This window comes from Hypanus sabinus, chromosome 13 (assembly GCF_030144855.1).
Source record: "Hypanus sabinus isolate sHypSab1 chromosome 13, sHypSab1.hap1, whole genome shotgun sequence".
NCBI classification, from domain to species: Eukaryota; Metazoa; Chordata; class Chondrichthyes; order Myliobatiformes; family Dasyatidae; genus Hypanus; species Hypanus sabinus.
The window spans coordinates 16258933-16275008 of NC_082718.1; the positions used below are offsets into that span (position 1 = coordinate 16258933).

General features: G+C 39.7%; 1 protein-coding gene across 5 annotated transcripts in view; it reads left to right on the forward strand.

The window, feature by feature from the left end:
• LOC132403659 (SRSF protein kinase 2-like) overlaps positions 1-12374 on the forward strand; it is a 227168-nt gene extending 214794 nt beyond the window's left edge. For all 5 annotated transcript variants that reach the window (XM_059987182.1, XM_059987180.1, XM_059987181.1 and 2 more), the window contains one exon: positions 10594-12374. In XM_059987182.1, the coding sequence (XP_059843165.1) occupies positions 10594-10778 (185 nt within the window). In that variant the 3' untranslated portion in view covers positions 10779-12374. The remainder of the gene's footprint in view (positions 1-10593) is intronic.
• The last annotated feature ends 3702 nt before the right edge of the window (positions 12375-16076 follow it).

Here is a 16076-nt window from a genome sequence, read left to right on the forward strand (position 1 = left end):
TTAAGTCTTAACAGCTTGCTTTAAGTAACTCGGCATTCCCATCACCAAGGATCTCATGTGGTCTGTACATTCTGACTGTGTTGTGAATAAGGCACAACAACACCTCTTTCACCTTAGCTGGTTGAAGAAGTTTGGTGTGGGCCCCCAAATCCTAAGAACTTTCTATGAGGGCACAATTGAGAGCATCCTCACTAGCTGCATCTCTGTTTAGTATGGGAACTGTACTTCCCTCAATTGCAGGACTCTGCAGAGAATGGTGTGAACAGCCCAGCGTATCTGTAGATGTGAACTTCAGGACATTTACAAAGACAGGTGTGAAAAAAAAGGGCCAAAGGATCATTGGAGACCCGAGTCACCCCAACCACAAACTGTTCCAGCTGCTACCATCTGGGATACAGTACCGCAGCATAAAAGCCAGGACCAACAGGCTCCGGGACAGCTTCTTCCACCAGGCCATCAGACTGATTAATTCATGCTGATACAATTGTATTTCTGTGTTATATTGACTGTCCTGTTGTACATACCATTTATTACAATTTACTATAAATTGCACATTTAGATGGAGACATAACGTAAAGATTTTTATTCATGTGTGTGAAGGATGTAAGTAATAAAGTCAATTCAATTCAAATCAATTGTCAAAAGAAGCTGTCTTGTAGCCTGTTGGTCCTGGCTTTAATGCTGCGGTACCGTTTGCCAACTGAAACAGTTTATAGTTGGGGTGACTGGTGTCCCTGATGATCTTCTAGGCCTTCACAGATGCGCTGGGCTGTCCTTACCACTCTCTGCAGTGCCCAGGGGTCAAGGTTGGTGTAGTTCCTGTACCAGTCGGTGATGCACCTAGTCAGTATGCTCTCAGTGGTGCCCCTGTAGAAGGTCTTGAGGACCTGAGGTGGAAGAGACACTGTTGGTGTTTCTTTTGCCACAGCTGGTGTGTACAGTCCAGGTGAGATGTGTATACTGAGGAACTTCAAACTACTCACCCTCTCAACTGTAGTCCTATTGATGTTGATTGGGGTGAGTTTGTCTCCGTTTCTCCTGTAATCCACTATCATCTTTTTTGTTCTTTGGATACTGTACATTCTGGCTGTGCTATTTTGAGAGGTTGTTATTTTGCGAGCCCATCCTTGCATCTGTCAGAGATCCATTAGGAAGTCTGGGATCCAGCTGCACCAGGCAGGGCACAGGCTGAGGCATCTCAGCTTTCTGTCAAGCTTGGTGGGAATTATGGTGATGATTGCTGAACTGTAGTCCAGGAACAGCATTTTAACATGTGCATCCCTCTTCTCCAGTTAGTGAGGACAGTGTGTAGTGCTGTGGCTATGGTATCATTGGTAGACTAGTTCTGTCGGTACGTGAATTGTAGGGCATCCAATGTGGGTGCTAGCATGCTGCAGATGTATTCCTTGACAAGCCTCTCAAAGCATTTGCTTATTGATGTGCATGCAAGAGGGCACCAATCATTCAGGCATGCTACTTTCTGGAATAATTCCAAAATCTAGTGGATTCTTGAAAGATCACTACTAATGCCTCTTCAATCTCTTGAGCTACCTTGGTTTTCTTAGGTACAGGGACAATGATGGATGATTTGAAACGGGGGCACTATGCACTGGTTGATGGAGAGATTACAAATGTAAAAAAACACATCAGACAGCTGTTCTGCACACACTGGAGCAGATGGACTGTACCCCAGGATTCTGAAGGAGGTAGCTCAAGAGATTGTGAAGGCATTAGTAGTGATCTTTCAAGGATCTACTAGATTCTGGAATTATTCTGGAGGACTGGTAAATTACACGTGTCTCCACTCTTTTAAGAAGGGAGAGAGGCAAAAGACAGAATATTATCTTAATATTAGACTTCAGTGGTTGAGGAGATGATAGAGTCCATTATTGAGGATGAGGTTTTGGGATACTTTGACGCACACAATAAAATAGGTCAAAGTCAGCATTGTTTCCTTAAGAGGAGGTCTTGCCTGGCAAATCTGTTGGAACTCTTTGAGGAAATAACAGGCAGAATAGACAAGGGAGAGACAGTGGATATTTACTTGGATTTTCAGAAGGCCTTTGACAAAGTGCTGCATATAAGGCTACAAAACAAGGTAAGAGCTTATGTTATTACATGGTCAGGAGACTGACTGACTACCAGAAGGCAAAGATTGGGAATAAAGGGGGTCATTTTGGCTGCCAGTGACCAGTGGTGTTTCACAGGGGTTGTGTTGGTCCACTACTTTTCACATTATATGTTAATGACCTGGATGATGGAATTGATGGCCTTGTCAAGTTTGCAGATATACAAATATAAATGGAGGGGCAGGTAGTGTTGAGGAAGCAGGGAGACTACAGGAGGCCTTGGATCATTAGAATGGGCAAGGAAGTGGCACATGGAATACAGTGGCAAGGAAGTGTATGGTCATGTAAATAAATCTGATAAAGGAATAAAGGCATAGGCTATTTTCTAAACTGTAAGAGAATCCAGAAATAGTAAGTACAAGGGGACTAGGGAGTCCTTGTGCAGGATTCCTTAGAGGTTAATGTGCAGGTTGAGACGAAGACAAATGCAATGTTAGTATTGCATTTGTAAGCAAAAACATAATGCTGAGATTTTATAAGGCATTAGTCAGACAACATTTTGAGTGGTTTTAGGCCCCATATCTAAGAAAGGATATGCTGGTATTGGAGAGGATCCAGAGGAGATTGATGAGAATGATCCCTGGATTCAAAAAGTTAACATATGAGGAACAGTTGATGGGTCTGAGCTAAGATGCTGGAGTTTAGGAGAATGAGAGGTGATTTCATTAAAACTATTGAATATTGAAAGGCTTAATGGGTGCAGAGGGTGTTATATAATAGTGGGACTGTCCAGGTCAGAGGGCAGAGATTCAGAATAGAAAGACATCTCTTGAGATCATAGCTGAGGAGGAATTTCTTTAGCTAGAGGATGATGAATCTGAGGAATTCATTGCAACACACACAAAATTAAATACTGGAGGAACTCAGCATCTATGAAAATGAATAAACAGTCGAATGTTTCAAGCCAAGATCCTTCAACAGGACTTCATGAAAAGGGGTAAGACATCAGAAAAATAGGTGGAGATGGGTGGTAATGAGGACAAGCTAGAAGGTGATAGGTGAAGCCAGGTGGGTGGGAAAGGTGAATGGCTGGAGGAGTCTGATAGGAGAGTGGACTATGTGAGAAACAGAAGGAAGGCATCAGAGAGAGGTGACCGGCAGGTGAGAAGAGAAAAAAAAATTACCAGAAAGAGAAATCAATATTCATGCCATCTGATTGGAAGCAACCTGGATAGAATATTAAGTGTTGCTCCTCCACCCTGAGAGTAACCTCATAATGCAGAAGAGGAGGAGACCATGGATCAACATGTTGGAATGAGAATGGGGATTGGAATTAAAATGGCCAGCTAGAAATTCCGTTTTTGGGATGGAGCAGCGGTGCTTGACAAAGCGGTCCCCCATTTTATGCCATTGGGAGCACCAGGTTTAATAGATAGCTCCAACAGATTTGTAGGTGAAGTGTTGCTCCACTTGGAAGGCCTGTTTGGGACCTGAATGGACATGGGGTAAGAGGTGAATGCCCAGGTGTAGCATTGCTCTGGCTTGCAGGTATATGAGAATAGTGGGGAAAGATGAATAGATAAGGGAATAACAGAGGGAGATCCCTGTGGAAAATAGAGAGTGGTGGATGGGTAAGAGGTAAAGATGTGTCTGGTGGTAAGTTCCCACTGAAGATGGCAGAAGTTGTGGAGAATGATGTGTTGGACCAAGAAGGTATGGACAAGGGAAGCACAGGAGCGCCTATAGGACTGCTTTGAATCGGTAGACTGGACTGTATTCAGGAATTCATCTTCGAACCTGGGTGGGTATGCTGCAGTTCTTACTGACTTCATTAAAACCTGTGTGGATGAGTTTGTGCCCACAAAGACTTACTGTACATCCCCAAACCAAAAGCTGTGGATGAACCTGGAGGTATGTCGTCTCTGAAGGCTAGATCTGTGGTGTTCAAGTCTGGCAATCCAGGACTGTACCAGAAAACCAGGTAAGATTTGCGGAGGTCTATTTCAAGGGTGAAGAGACAATTTCAAATGAGTTGGAGGCGACATCAATTGTACAGCAACTCACTAAGGGTCTGCAAGACATTACTTCCTACAAAGCGAAACCCAATAGCAACTGAATGGCAGTGATGCTTCACTACCAGATGAACTCAATACCTTATGCACACTTTGAAAGGGAGAACACAACTACAGCTGTGAAGATCCCTGCTGCACCCGATGACCCTGTGATCTCCATCTCAGAGGCTGATGTTAGGTTGTCTTGAAAGAGAGTGAACCCTCCCAAGGTGGAAGGTCCTGATGGAGTACCTGGTAAGGCTCTGAAAACCTGTGCCAACTAACTAGTGGGAGTATTCAAGGACACTTTGAACCTCTCACTGCAACGGGCAGAATTTCCCACTTGCTTCAAAAAGGCACCAATTATACCAGTGCCTAAGAAGAATAATGTGGGCTGCCTTAATGACTACTGCCCAGTAGCACTCACATCGACAATGATGAAATGCCTTGGGAGGTTGATCATATCTAGACTGAATTCCTGCCTCAGCAAGGACCTGGACCCATTGCAATTTGCCTATTGCCACAATAGGTCAACAGTAGATGCAATCTCAATGGCTCTCCACAGGGCTTTAGACCACCTGTACAACAAACACCTACGTCAGAATGCTGTTCATCGACTATAGCTCAGCATTTATTACCATCATTCCCACAATCCTGATTGAGAAGTTGCAGAACCTGGGACTCTGTAGCTCCCTCTGCAATTGGATCCTCGACTCCCTAACCGGAAGACCCAGTCTGTGGGGATTGGTGATAACATATCCTCCTTGCTGACGATGAACACTGGCACACCTCAGGGGTATGTGTTTAGCCCACTGCTCTACTCTGTCTAGGCATAGCTCAAATACCATCTATAAACTTGTTGCTGATACAACCATTGTTGGTAGAATCTCAGGTGGTGATGAGAGGGTGTATAGGAGTGAGATACGCCAACTAGTGGAGTGGTGTCATAGCAACAACCTGGCACTCAACGTCAGTAAGATGAAAGAGTTGATTGTGGACTTCAGGAATGGTAAGGCAAAGGAACACATACCAATCCTCATAGAGGGATCAGAAGTGGAGAGAGCGAGCAGCTTCAAGTTCCCAGGTGTCAAGATAGGAAACAGAGAAACATAGAAAACCTACAGCATAATACAGGCCCTTCGGCCCACAATGCTGTGCCAAACATGTCCTTACCTTAGAAATAACCAAGGGTTACCCATAGGCCTCTATTTTTCTAAGATCTGAGTATCTAACCTGGTGCCAACATATTGATGCAGTTAAGACAGTTTCTATACTTAATTAGGAGTTGAAGAGATTTTAGCATGTCAACTAATACACTCAAAAACTTCTATAGTTGCACCATTGCGAGCATTCTGACAGGCTGCATCACTGTCAGGTATGGAGGGACTACTGCACAGGACCGAAAGAAGCTGCAGAAGGTTGTAAATCTAGTCTGCTCCATCTCAGGTACTAGCCTACAAAGTACCCAGGACATCTTTAGGTAGCGGTGTTCCAGAAATGCAGCGTCCATTATTAAGGATCTCCAGCACCAAGGGCATACCCTTTTCTCACTGTTACCATCGGGTAGGAGGTACAGAAGCCTGAAGGAATACACTCAATGATTCAGGAACCCTCCGCCATCCGATTCCTAAATGGACATTGAATCTATGGACACTACCTCACTTTTTTTTAAGATACGGTATTTCTGTTATTGCATGTTTTTTAATCTATTAAGTTTTTTCTCTCTGCTAGATTATGTATTGCATTGAACTGCTGCTGCTAAGTTAACAAATTTCACTTCATATGCTGGTGATAATAAACCTGATTCTAATTCCGGATGCAGAGGCTCATGAGTTGATAGGAGAGGACTCTATCCCTTTTAAGATGGGGTGAGCACAGATGTCTGAGAAATGGAGGAGGTGCAGGTGAGGGGAGCATCATTGGTGGAAGAAGAGAAACATTGGTGCAGGCAGAGATAAGAGAAAGTTTGCAGATAAGAGAACAGGTCATTGGTGCAAGGTGGGGTATTCATTACCACAGACAATTGTGGAGGCCTTGTCACTGGGTATACTTAAAGCAGAGGTTGATAGGTTTTTAGAATGGGTGTCAAAGGTTACGGGGAGAAGGCGGGAGAATGGAGTTGAGATGGAAATAAATAAGACCATAACACATAGGAGCAGAATTAGACCATTTGGCCTATCTGCTTCATCATTTCATCATGGCTGATCCAATTTTCCTCTCAACCCCAATCTCCTGTCTTCTCCCCATAAAACAGCTATAATTGAAAGGCAGAGTAGACTTAGTGGGCCAAATGGCTTTATTCTGCTCTGATGTCTTATTGTCCAAGCTTGCAGGTCACTTAAGCAAATGGTGAGGAAGGCAAGTGGCATATTGACTTTAATTGCAAGAGTTGGAATTAAGAAATGGGGAAGTCATCTTGCAATCAGAGATTATTAGTGAGGCAATGTTTGGGTCCCCTTATTTAAGAAGGGGTCTATTGGCATTGAAACCAGTATTCAATAGACTAAATACTGGGATGAAAGGGTTATCCTATTACAAGTCGCCAAAGAAATTTGATCTATTTTTTTGGCAGTTTAGAAGGATAATGGGATATCTTAGTAAAACATATAAAATCATTAGGGTGCATGCAAAGATGTTTCAGCTGGTGGGCAAATCTTGAACAAGAGGGCAAGATTCAAGGGTCATTTAAAATACAAATGACTGGAAATTTGTAGTAGCTGGACATTGTGGAGGCTATATCATTGGAATATTGAAAGAAGTAGTTTGGTAGATTTTTGGAAGATAGGGTAATTGATAGCAATGACGAACTGAGGAGATGAGGTCTGGGACAGATTAACCATGATTATATGGAATAGCAGTACAGACCTAAGATGCTGACTGGTGAACTCCCATGTTCATATGCGATAACCATTTAAAATTAATTGGCAAACGTTCTAAACGTTTAAAGACCCAAATATTGCTGCTGCAGGGAATTGCTTTGTACAATAACCAGGAAAGAAGGCGTGACGATGAATTGATTAAGTTAATCTGAGGTTTAAAAATACCTGACTGAAATTAAACTGGGCCGCTGAAATTAAAAATATATTTATTGCAAAGCTATTTTAATTTCAATATAAATTCTCCAAAAATAGTAGGCAACTAACCTACTGGCAGACAGATTAGGGAACATTTCTTTAAAGATCCAGATTACTTGAGGCATTTACTTTGCTGAATTGCACATAAATTGAATGATTCTGAGCAACAGATCTGAAGATTTCCATGTCATAACTTCCATAATGTCTTGTTATATGTGGCACAACATTCCATCTCTAAATTATAGAAAATACCATGTTCTTAGACTTTTAACTTGATCTGCCTTTACAGATCAAAAGGGAAATAATAGATTTGAGTAACCTGGTTTAAGATTGGATCAACTTATTGTTAACTTGGATTCTTCTACAGAGGGTAGGAGAGGGAAAACTTTCCATTCCTATGAAGAGGGGCTCAAATAAAATAACCTCCTTTCTTGTGTTGTGCTTAGTTGCCTGATGGACATCTTTTTTAAACATAATACAAATTATCTAGGTTTTTATCAGCCCAAAAATATTCTGTGTAATCTTTTGAGAGTGTTAAGAGGTGGTTATGAGGCTGTACAATAAAATTATTTTATACTAAATATCAATAATCCACTGAAATTGTTGGGAGGTGACAAATGGTTGGCGAACTTTGTAAGTAAAGTTAATGTAGACTTTAAAGAAGTATTTGGTACAGAGACTCTTGGGGAAACTTGGTATGAATAAATTTAACAACCCAAGAGGTGGTTTGCTACAGCTTTCATTATGATCTCTAGACACATACCTTGATGATGTCACAGGCTGCTTCCTTTAAGGAGTGGGATTTGACTTGAAAATTCCCAGGGATGAATAGAAAGCCTCTAGTAGAGCAGTTTAGTGTAGATGTGAGTACAGTAAGGGAAGGCTGAACAGATTCAGTTTGTGTTCATCTGGGCTGTTTATATAACTAGACTTTTCTAAATAAGCTTTGACTTATGGGTAAAATTAGTGAGTCTGTAGGTTTTTTTGTGGTGAACCAATTGATATCTCAAACAAGACTTTTGCCTTTAGTAAATGCAATTGAAGCTTTATGAAATTAAGACTTGATAAATGTTTTAGGTATGGAGTTTATAAGGTGTAACTAAATGTACTGAGATAAGGGGAAATGATGCACCATAAAAACTGATAGTAAATGGAGAAAGAAAGCATTGCTGAATCTGGAGTCTGGAGCAACAGACAATCCAATTGAATTGCATGTTTTATATTGTAATGACATGTTACTCAAGTCCCTTTCATTACTCCAGTTGAGAAGGGGTTCCCAACCTGGGGTGCATTGTATAAAAAGGGCTGGGAACACTTGCTGTAGAGGGACTAGGTTTTCTATTAAGGGTACCATAGCTTTTTATATATATTTCCATGGAAACTTCAGTGGTACTGTGTTTTACTCAGTTTTACTTTAAGAAAATTGAATTGGGTTTGAAATTATTATATGGACAGTTGATATTTAAATGAACAGTCTTTCAGATTTCAATAAAATAAAGGCCAAGGCAATTTTGGAGGGTTAATATGTCCAGATCTTATGCCATAAAGGTAAGGTCTTGGGGAGTGTTGAGAAACAGGATTATAGTGCACAATGAATTTACAGATCCTTAAAAATAGCAGTACAAGTAAAAAGATAATATAGAAAGCATAGGGAATACTGAGCTTCATTAGTTGAACAAGAGAATATAAAGAGCATGGAGGTTAACATGGTGTTTAATAAACATTGGTTAGGCCACAGCTAGAGCATTGTGCGGAGCTCTGGTCAGACACAGTGGGAACAACATGATAGTAGTGGGTCTGATGGAAGGGATGCTGAGGAGACTTATATATTGTCTGGTATGAAATTTTTCAATAATGAGACACTGGATAGGCTGGATTTGTTTTGCTCCAGGAGGAAAACAAATCCAGATTTTCAGGAGGGTAAACTTATAAAAAGCATCTGATCAGAGGAGGTACCTGGCCAAGTACTAAAAATCTGTGCTGCTTGCTAACTGGCTGGAGTGTTCATTGATATCCTTAATGTCTCACTTTGGCAGTTTGAGATATCTATCTAATTCAATTTACTTCACTTATGCCACTGCCTAAGAAGAACATGGTAATCTGCATCAATGATTATCATTTTCAGTTGTACTTACATCCACAGTGATGAAGTGTTTTGAGTGGTAGGTTAAGAAATATCTCATGCCCTGCCTGAGAAGTGACTTTGATCTGCTCCAATTTGCCAACCATCACAAGTCAACAGTAGGTAACATCTCACTACCTCTTCATTCAACCCTGGAACATTTGGACAGCAAAGATGTACACATCAGGATGCACTTAGGCAACTACAGCTCATCATTCAGTACTGTCATCCCATCAAAACTAATCAGTAAACTTCAAGACCTCGACCTCATAACTCCTTGTGCAATTGGATCCTCAATTTCCTCAGTTGCAGACCACAATCAGTTCATATTGGCAACATCATCTCTTCCATGATCTCCATCAGTGTAGGTGCACCACAAGGTTGTGTGCTAAACCCCCTGCACTTTACACTTATGACTGATGGCATGGGCTTAACATAATGAATAAGATGATGAGAAGGAATTGGGGTTTCCCCCCCAAATATACAGAAGGTCATTGCAATCTGAATGCATTTTCTGACAAGGTAGAGGAAGCAGATACTCTCAACATTTAAAAAGTATCTTCACACACACTTGAATTGTCAAGGCATAGAAAGTTACAGATCTAATACTGGTAAACTGCATTAGTGTAGAATGGTACCTGTTGGGTAGTATTTACATGATGTTGAAAGGACCTATTTCTGTGCTGTGTGACTGACTCTTGCATTGGAACAAAGGGGATGAATTGGTTTTCAGAAAAAAAAATGTGATTCTGTAAGTGGCTTTAAAAATTGATTTCAGCAGGTTCTCTAAGATTTGGTTTTACATCACTGCATTGCACATCAAAGAGTAAGTAGTCTATGCTCAAGCATTTTAAATGTACTGAGCAGTGACGTGATCCCTAATGCTAATTCAAATAAGTAGTAAGAAGGATGCAAGTATGGAGTGTTTAAAATCCTCAATATTCTGTGGGTTTTAATGCTTGATTTGCAATATAGTATTGTTGAAATTTAATTTATCTTAGGGAAAACCAGCTGAAGAGTTAGGCTGATAGTGTGCTCATTCATTTTATTTCAAAGCCAAAGTTAAGCACCCATAAAGAATTTAATATGTATTTCTTAGTTAAAAGCCAAATGATTTGTGATGTGAAATTCCACCTATATATTAATTATGCTATAGGCATCAGTTTATAGAAACTACTTGCATGTTGTAAGAAAAAGTTAATTTATTTCAGGATTTTTTTTCAGATTTTTAATTAGCTCTTGTTATTTTTACTTAACATTTATTATTTTATACACAGGCGAATTACGGCACATTACAAAACTAAAACCCTGGAGCCTATTTGATGTACTTATTGAGAAATATGGATGGCCTCATGAAGAAGCTGTGCAGTTCACTGACTTCTTGCTGCCTATGCTAGAAATGGTTCCTGAGAAACGAGCTTCTGCAGCAGAATGCCTCAGACACCCCTGGCTTGGCTCTTAGCAGCATTTACAACTTTCTTCAGAGAGCTGATGATGTTTATCATGGACCCAGCAAAGTGGCAAACTCTGAAGCATCAGGGGTGTAATTCCAAGCCTCCAAGATCAGGCCATTTTTCACTCAAGTACAGTTAATGTTTGAACTTCTGCTTTTGTGCATTGTGTTTTTGGGAAGGGTAGTTTTGTCTTTAGCGAAAGGTAGCTGACTCTGCTGAAAACACTTAACATGTCTTGATGCTTTGTTTCTTGTGTCGCCTGTCCATCTCATGTTGAATTTCCTAACTTGAAAGTAATGATTTTTTTTTTCATGCATTTGGATATTTTTTGTACTTATTTATGAAAATTGTTTTAGCTGATGAGTATTAATATTGAATGATAAGGTAGAGGGGAGATGCTACTATATAAGGTAAGGAAGTAGCTGAGATATTGCAAAGAGCTGTACAATTGTATCCAATGGAAAAGAAGCATTATTCTTGTAAAATCTGTAGATTTTCTTGTAAAATATCTTTCCATATAATACAGAAATGGGACTTAACCTATAATATTTTCATGAATGACTTGTGCTGAGAGAATGCATGTTTTGGAGCTTATTTACTTACAAACGAGGCTGTATAATTTTTATGTTGGCTCAGAGTTAAATATTGTGTTGCTGGATACTGTGTGTTTACTAATACCTTGTAAGTAATTTTGCAAACTAACCAGACTTTCAGAAATACATTAGTCCTATTTCAGTCCTCTGAAGGAGGCAAATTGCTTGGTTGCATTGCCCATTTTGTAATCATTGCAATCGTCCTAATTGTCTATCATTATTTATGAATTCCCAAAAAATTATCCTCCACAATTTAATTTCTTACTGTGCTTCAGCATTGTGGGGTATATATCCAAGGAAAAGATTTGTGATCTGTAAAGCTGCAAAAGGAACAAAAATGAAAACATGATTTTTCTATGTGCAGATTTAATATTTTGTCACAAAAGATTATATGTTAAAATGTTTTGCTGTTAGTACAGAAATTATACTAATTGATATTAAAATAAAAGTGAACATGTTAAAACTTGGTTTAAAATAACTTGCTATATAGCAAACCCTACAGATTTGCATAAAAGTTGACTTTGGTCTGTTTACAGCTTTGCTTTCTCAGCATCAGACAGTGGCACAACAAATTGCACTGGTCTTTGTAGTTTTTTCAGGGATTAACAATGTAAATAGATTTTTTTTTTAAATCATTCATGGAAGCATTGAATTCTTGAAATGTTAGTTTAAGTATTTGAGTTGCTGTGTGTAATTAAAATTTTATTAGATAGCAAATGTTGTGGTCAAATTGCAATTCAGGCATGTTCTATCTCATCAGTAGTAAGATTTTCTACTTGTTGGGTCTTCAAGTGTGCACTAACCTCTAAACAGTCAATGATGTGAAAGTAGACTGACTAGTTTTATTCTGATTGTCCACTTTAATTATGGTGCCACTATTTCTACCAGTTGCTGGTTTATCCATCTGCCTTTGCAATAACTAGATTGTGGATAAATAATTCTGGTATTGTAACAATAGCAAATGTTTTGAGGTGCTTGTGACTGTCTAATTAAACTGTTTTGTTTCCACAAGTTGTGTTGCTTATTGGAATGGCAATGGCAAGATAATTTACAATAAATTATTTAGCTGCACATAGAATGCTATATGTATGATTCTGGAATAATATTTAAATTCAAAATGGCTAGAGTCTTTATTGACATTTAAACTAATAATGCCTTCATTTGGTCTGTTCCCAGTACATCACCCAACAGTGGGAAAATATTCAGAAAAGTTCAGTTGTTTTGTAATATTTCATTCCCTTTTCTAATTACAGCCCCATTTTTTTCATTTTTATTCTTGTCATCAACATAGGCTTTTTGGTAGCTCACCTTAGCTTGTAAAATGGTCTTGCTGGGATGCTCATCACTTGTTCTTTGCTTCTGGTTAAGAAGGCAGTCATTGTTTGACTCGCCCATTATGATAGACATCCTCTTGGAAAAAGTAAGCTGGTATTTCTTCAAGTATTCCATGTCTTGCAAAGTTCATTCATATTCCCTATTTAATTAGTTAACTTACTTTGTTCAGCTGATTAATTTCCAAAGTTTAGGGCATAGAGGTTAGGTAAGTATATATACATTGTGCCTTCAGGATAATGTAAATTTGGGATTACCTATTATTCGTTTGCTGGTTACTTTCAGTGTGTCATTTCAGGTTGCAGTGCAGGTTTTTGTGAGTGTACATACCTTATGGTTTTTGCTCCCTTGTTGAAACTTGTGAAATTGTTTTTGTCTTCTTACAACATCAGTATCCTAGTTATGCTTTGTTGGTCCCAGTCAGCCTACAAAGGAGAGGTTAACATCCTGACACAATGGTGCCAAGATAACCTCTCCCTCAATGTCCAAAAAATAAAAGAGCTGATGGTGGATTACAGGAGGAACAGAGACAGGCTTGCCCTGATCAACATCACTGGGCCTGCAGCTGAGAGAGTGAGTAGCTTCAAGTTCCTCAGAAAACATATCACCAATCCTACCTGGACTGTACACACTGACTTTGTGGCCAAAAAAAAAGCATACCCGTGTCTCTTCCACCTCAAGTGACTGAAGAAGTTGGGTATGTGCCCCTAAATCATTAAGATCTTTAAAAGGGGCACCATTGACAGCATACTGTGGCTGACTCACCGCCTGGTATGGGAACTGCACTATCCTTGATCACTGGGCACTATAGGGAGTGGTACAGACAACCCAGCACAGCTATGGAATTGAACATCCATCCACTGAGAGCATTTATAGCAGCAGCTGAAGAAACAAGGTCTGGAAGATCACTGGGGACACCAGTCACCCTGACCATAAACAGTTTCAGCTGCTTTCATCTGGCAAACAGTACCACAGTATTAAAGCCCGGACCAACAGGCTACAGATCAGCTTCTTTCTGCAACCCATTAGACCTTTAAATTTACATGTCCGTACATTTCAATGGCGTCATAACGCAAAGACTCAATGTGCGGGAGGGATGTAAGATTTAAATAAATTCTAGTCATTTGATGATTAAAAACAGCATTTTCCTCAACTTTGAGAAATTGCCCCAATTCATTTCACTTCTGTATATCTAATTGTAACCAGTGTCTCTAGAAATGGTGCCTCTTCACCTCTAGTATTTCATCTTTGCTGTTTCTTTCTTAGCTTTCTGCCTAAACATGGAGTTAGTTCCACTTAAATTCTGATACCACCGTGCAGGGCTTGTGCTAATATTCAATGAGCTATATTTTCCCCAAATTAAGTATTATTCTTACTTTCTTGGTTACTGCCTTAAGTTGAACCAGAATTTGTAGCTTTTGTGATTGTCTAATGCTGTTATTCTCACTACTACCTGTGTGGTAGCAACATTTCTAATCCCGTTCCTTTGAGCACTGGTGCTCCCCAGGGTTGTGTGCTCAGCCTGCTACTGATGCCTGTGATTCAGCTCAAACTGTGCCATCAAACTTGCGGATGAGCCAGTAGTGGTTGGTCTCCATCAACAACGATGCTGAGTTGGAGTACACGGAGGAAGTGGCGTGGCTGGTATACTGGTGTGAGGAGAACAACTTAAGTCTGAATGTGGAGAAGACTAAGGAAATCATTGTGGACTCCGGGAAGGGGCAGATGAATGAACCCCCTCTGCAAATACATAGCTTCTCTGTAGAGACAGTCAGGTTCATCTGGTCCCTCAATATCACATCCCTGAACAAGAAGACACAGCAGTGCTCCTATCTGGTATGGGACCAGCTGAGCATAAGACGAAGAACTGAAAGGATCATTGGAGCCTACCCACCATCTATAAGGAACATTTATCAAGAGTGCTGCGTACACAGGGCTCTATTATCAAGGATCCTGCCCATCCAACATTTTCTTTGACTTTCTATCATCAGGGAGCAAACTCCAGTGCATAAAAACAAGAACAGTCAGGATGGGAAAGTTTCTTCCCTCAGGCCATTTGGGCTTCTGAACTCCCTGCCACCTCATATTTGAAGTATCACCTGACAAACCTTATACACTTTATTTAGTTTTTTTTAAATGCGTAATTCATCTGCAGATTTTTTCCTTACTTTCCAAGTTATTGTGTTTATGTGTATGTTACATGTACTATTGTGTTTTACAACCTGGTTTGGAGAAACATTCCATTTGACGGTATACATGTAAATAATTAAATGACAATAAACTTGACTTGTCTGCAATTTGCCACAAATCCTTTATAACATCTGCACCCAATTCCAATCAAAAAACTGCAGTTGCTAAAAATCTTTTAAATGGCACTCTTTGAAACACCAAGTTAACCACAACTGCAGAGAAACAGAGCTGAAAAGAATGAGATAGTTATTTCATGTACTGTACGTGACAGCGCTACCTTCTTCCCTCTAGAGGTCAGACTGTTAGTGGGTTTTGCTCAATTTAAGGTTTATTATACCTAACTTTATTTCATTAAATTCATTTAACCAAGGAATGGCATTATCAAAATCCCTTTGTATAGTATACATAACTTGGCCTTCGCTTGGTAAGGCTGAAAGAAATTGAGCGAATTCTGTTTTTTTGGAACAACCATTTATAACAGGAGATTCTGTGGATTTTAGGTAGATATCACATTAACATGCTGGTAGATGCCTCATCTCTAACTTTATGCTGCTTGTGTCTATTCTCACAAGTCCTATCACTATTACCCTTTATTGCTTAATCAAGAGCTACAAGATAGCAATTTTAAAATTGGCACATTTTTATGGAGCTTCACTGCTATGCTCCTCTTCTTTCAAGAAACTCCTTTGTAATCCTGGCTGAACTAGGATCTTCTATTTCTGGGGTCTTCAGTATTCCCACATATAATCGCTCTTCAAAATATCTCTTAAAATTACCTTCTTTGATCAAGCATTGTTTTGTATCTGATGATCTGTTTTCAGTGTTCTTTTTAAATTAAACTTATATGAAGCACATAGGGATATTTTGCAAAGCAGTATGAGAGTGAGGGGCCTGGGGATAGATTGGGTGGAATCAAATTGAAAGGGATGATGGGCAAAGGAAACCAGGGGCTGGGACAGAGACTGGAAGGTGATTGGAGGAATTAGATTAATGTGTGTGTGGTGAGGGAACATCAAGGGTATGAATTTTTCCATTTACAACAGCATCTCCTTATGTATCTTACAACTCAAGATACCATTGTTCATGCCATTGAATTGTAAGGCATCAAGGAGATGTCCTTCCAACTTGCATTTGGCCTCCATAGCAATGAAAAAGGCTGAAGTGAAGAGTTAAAATGACATACAACCAGAA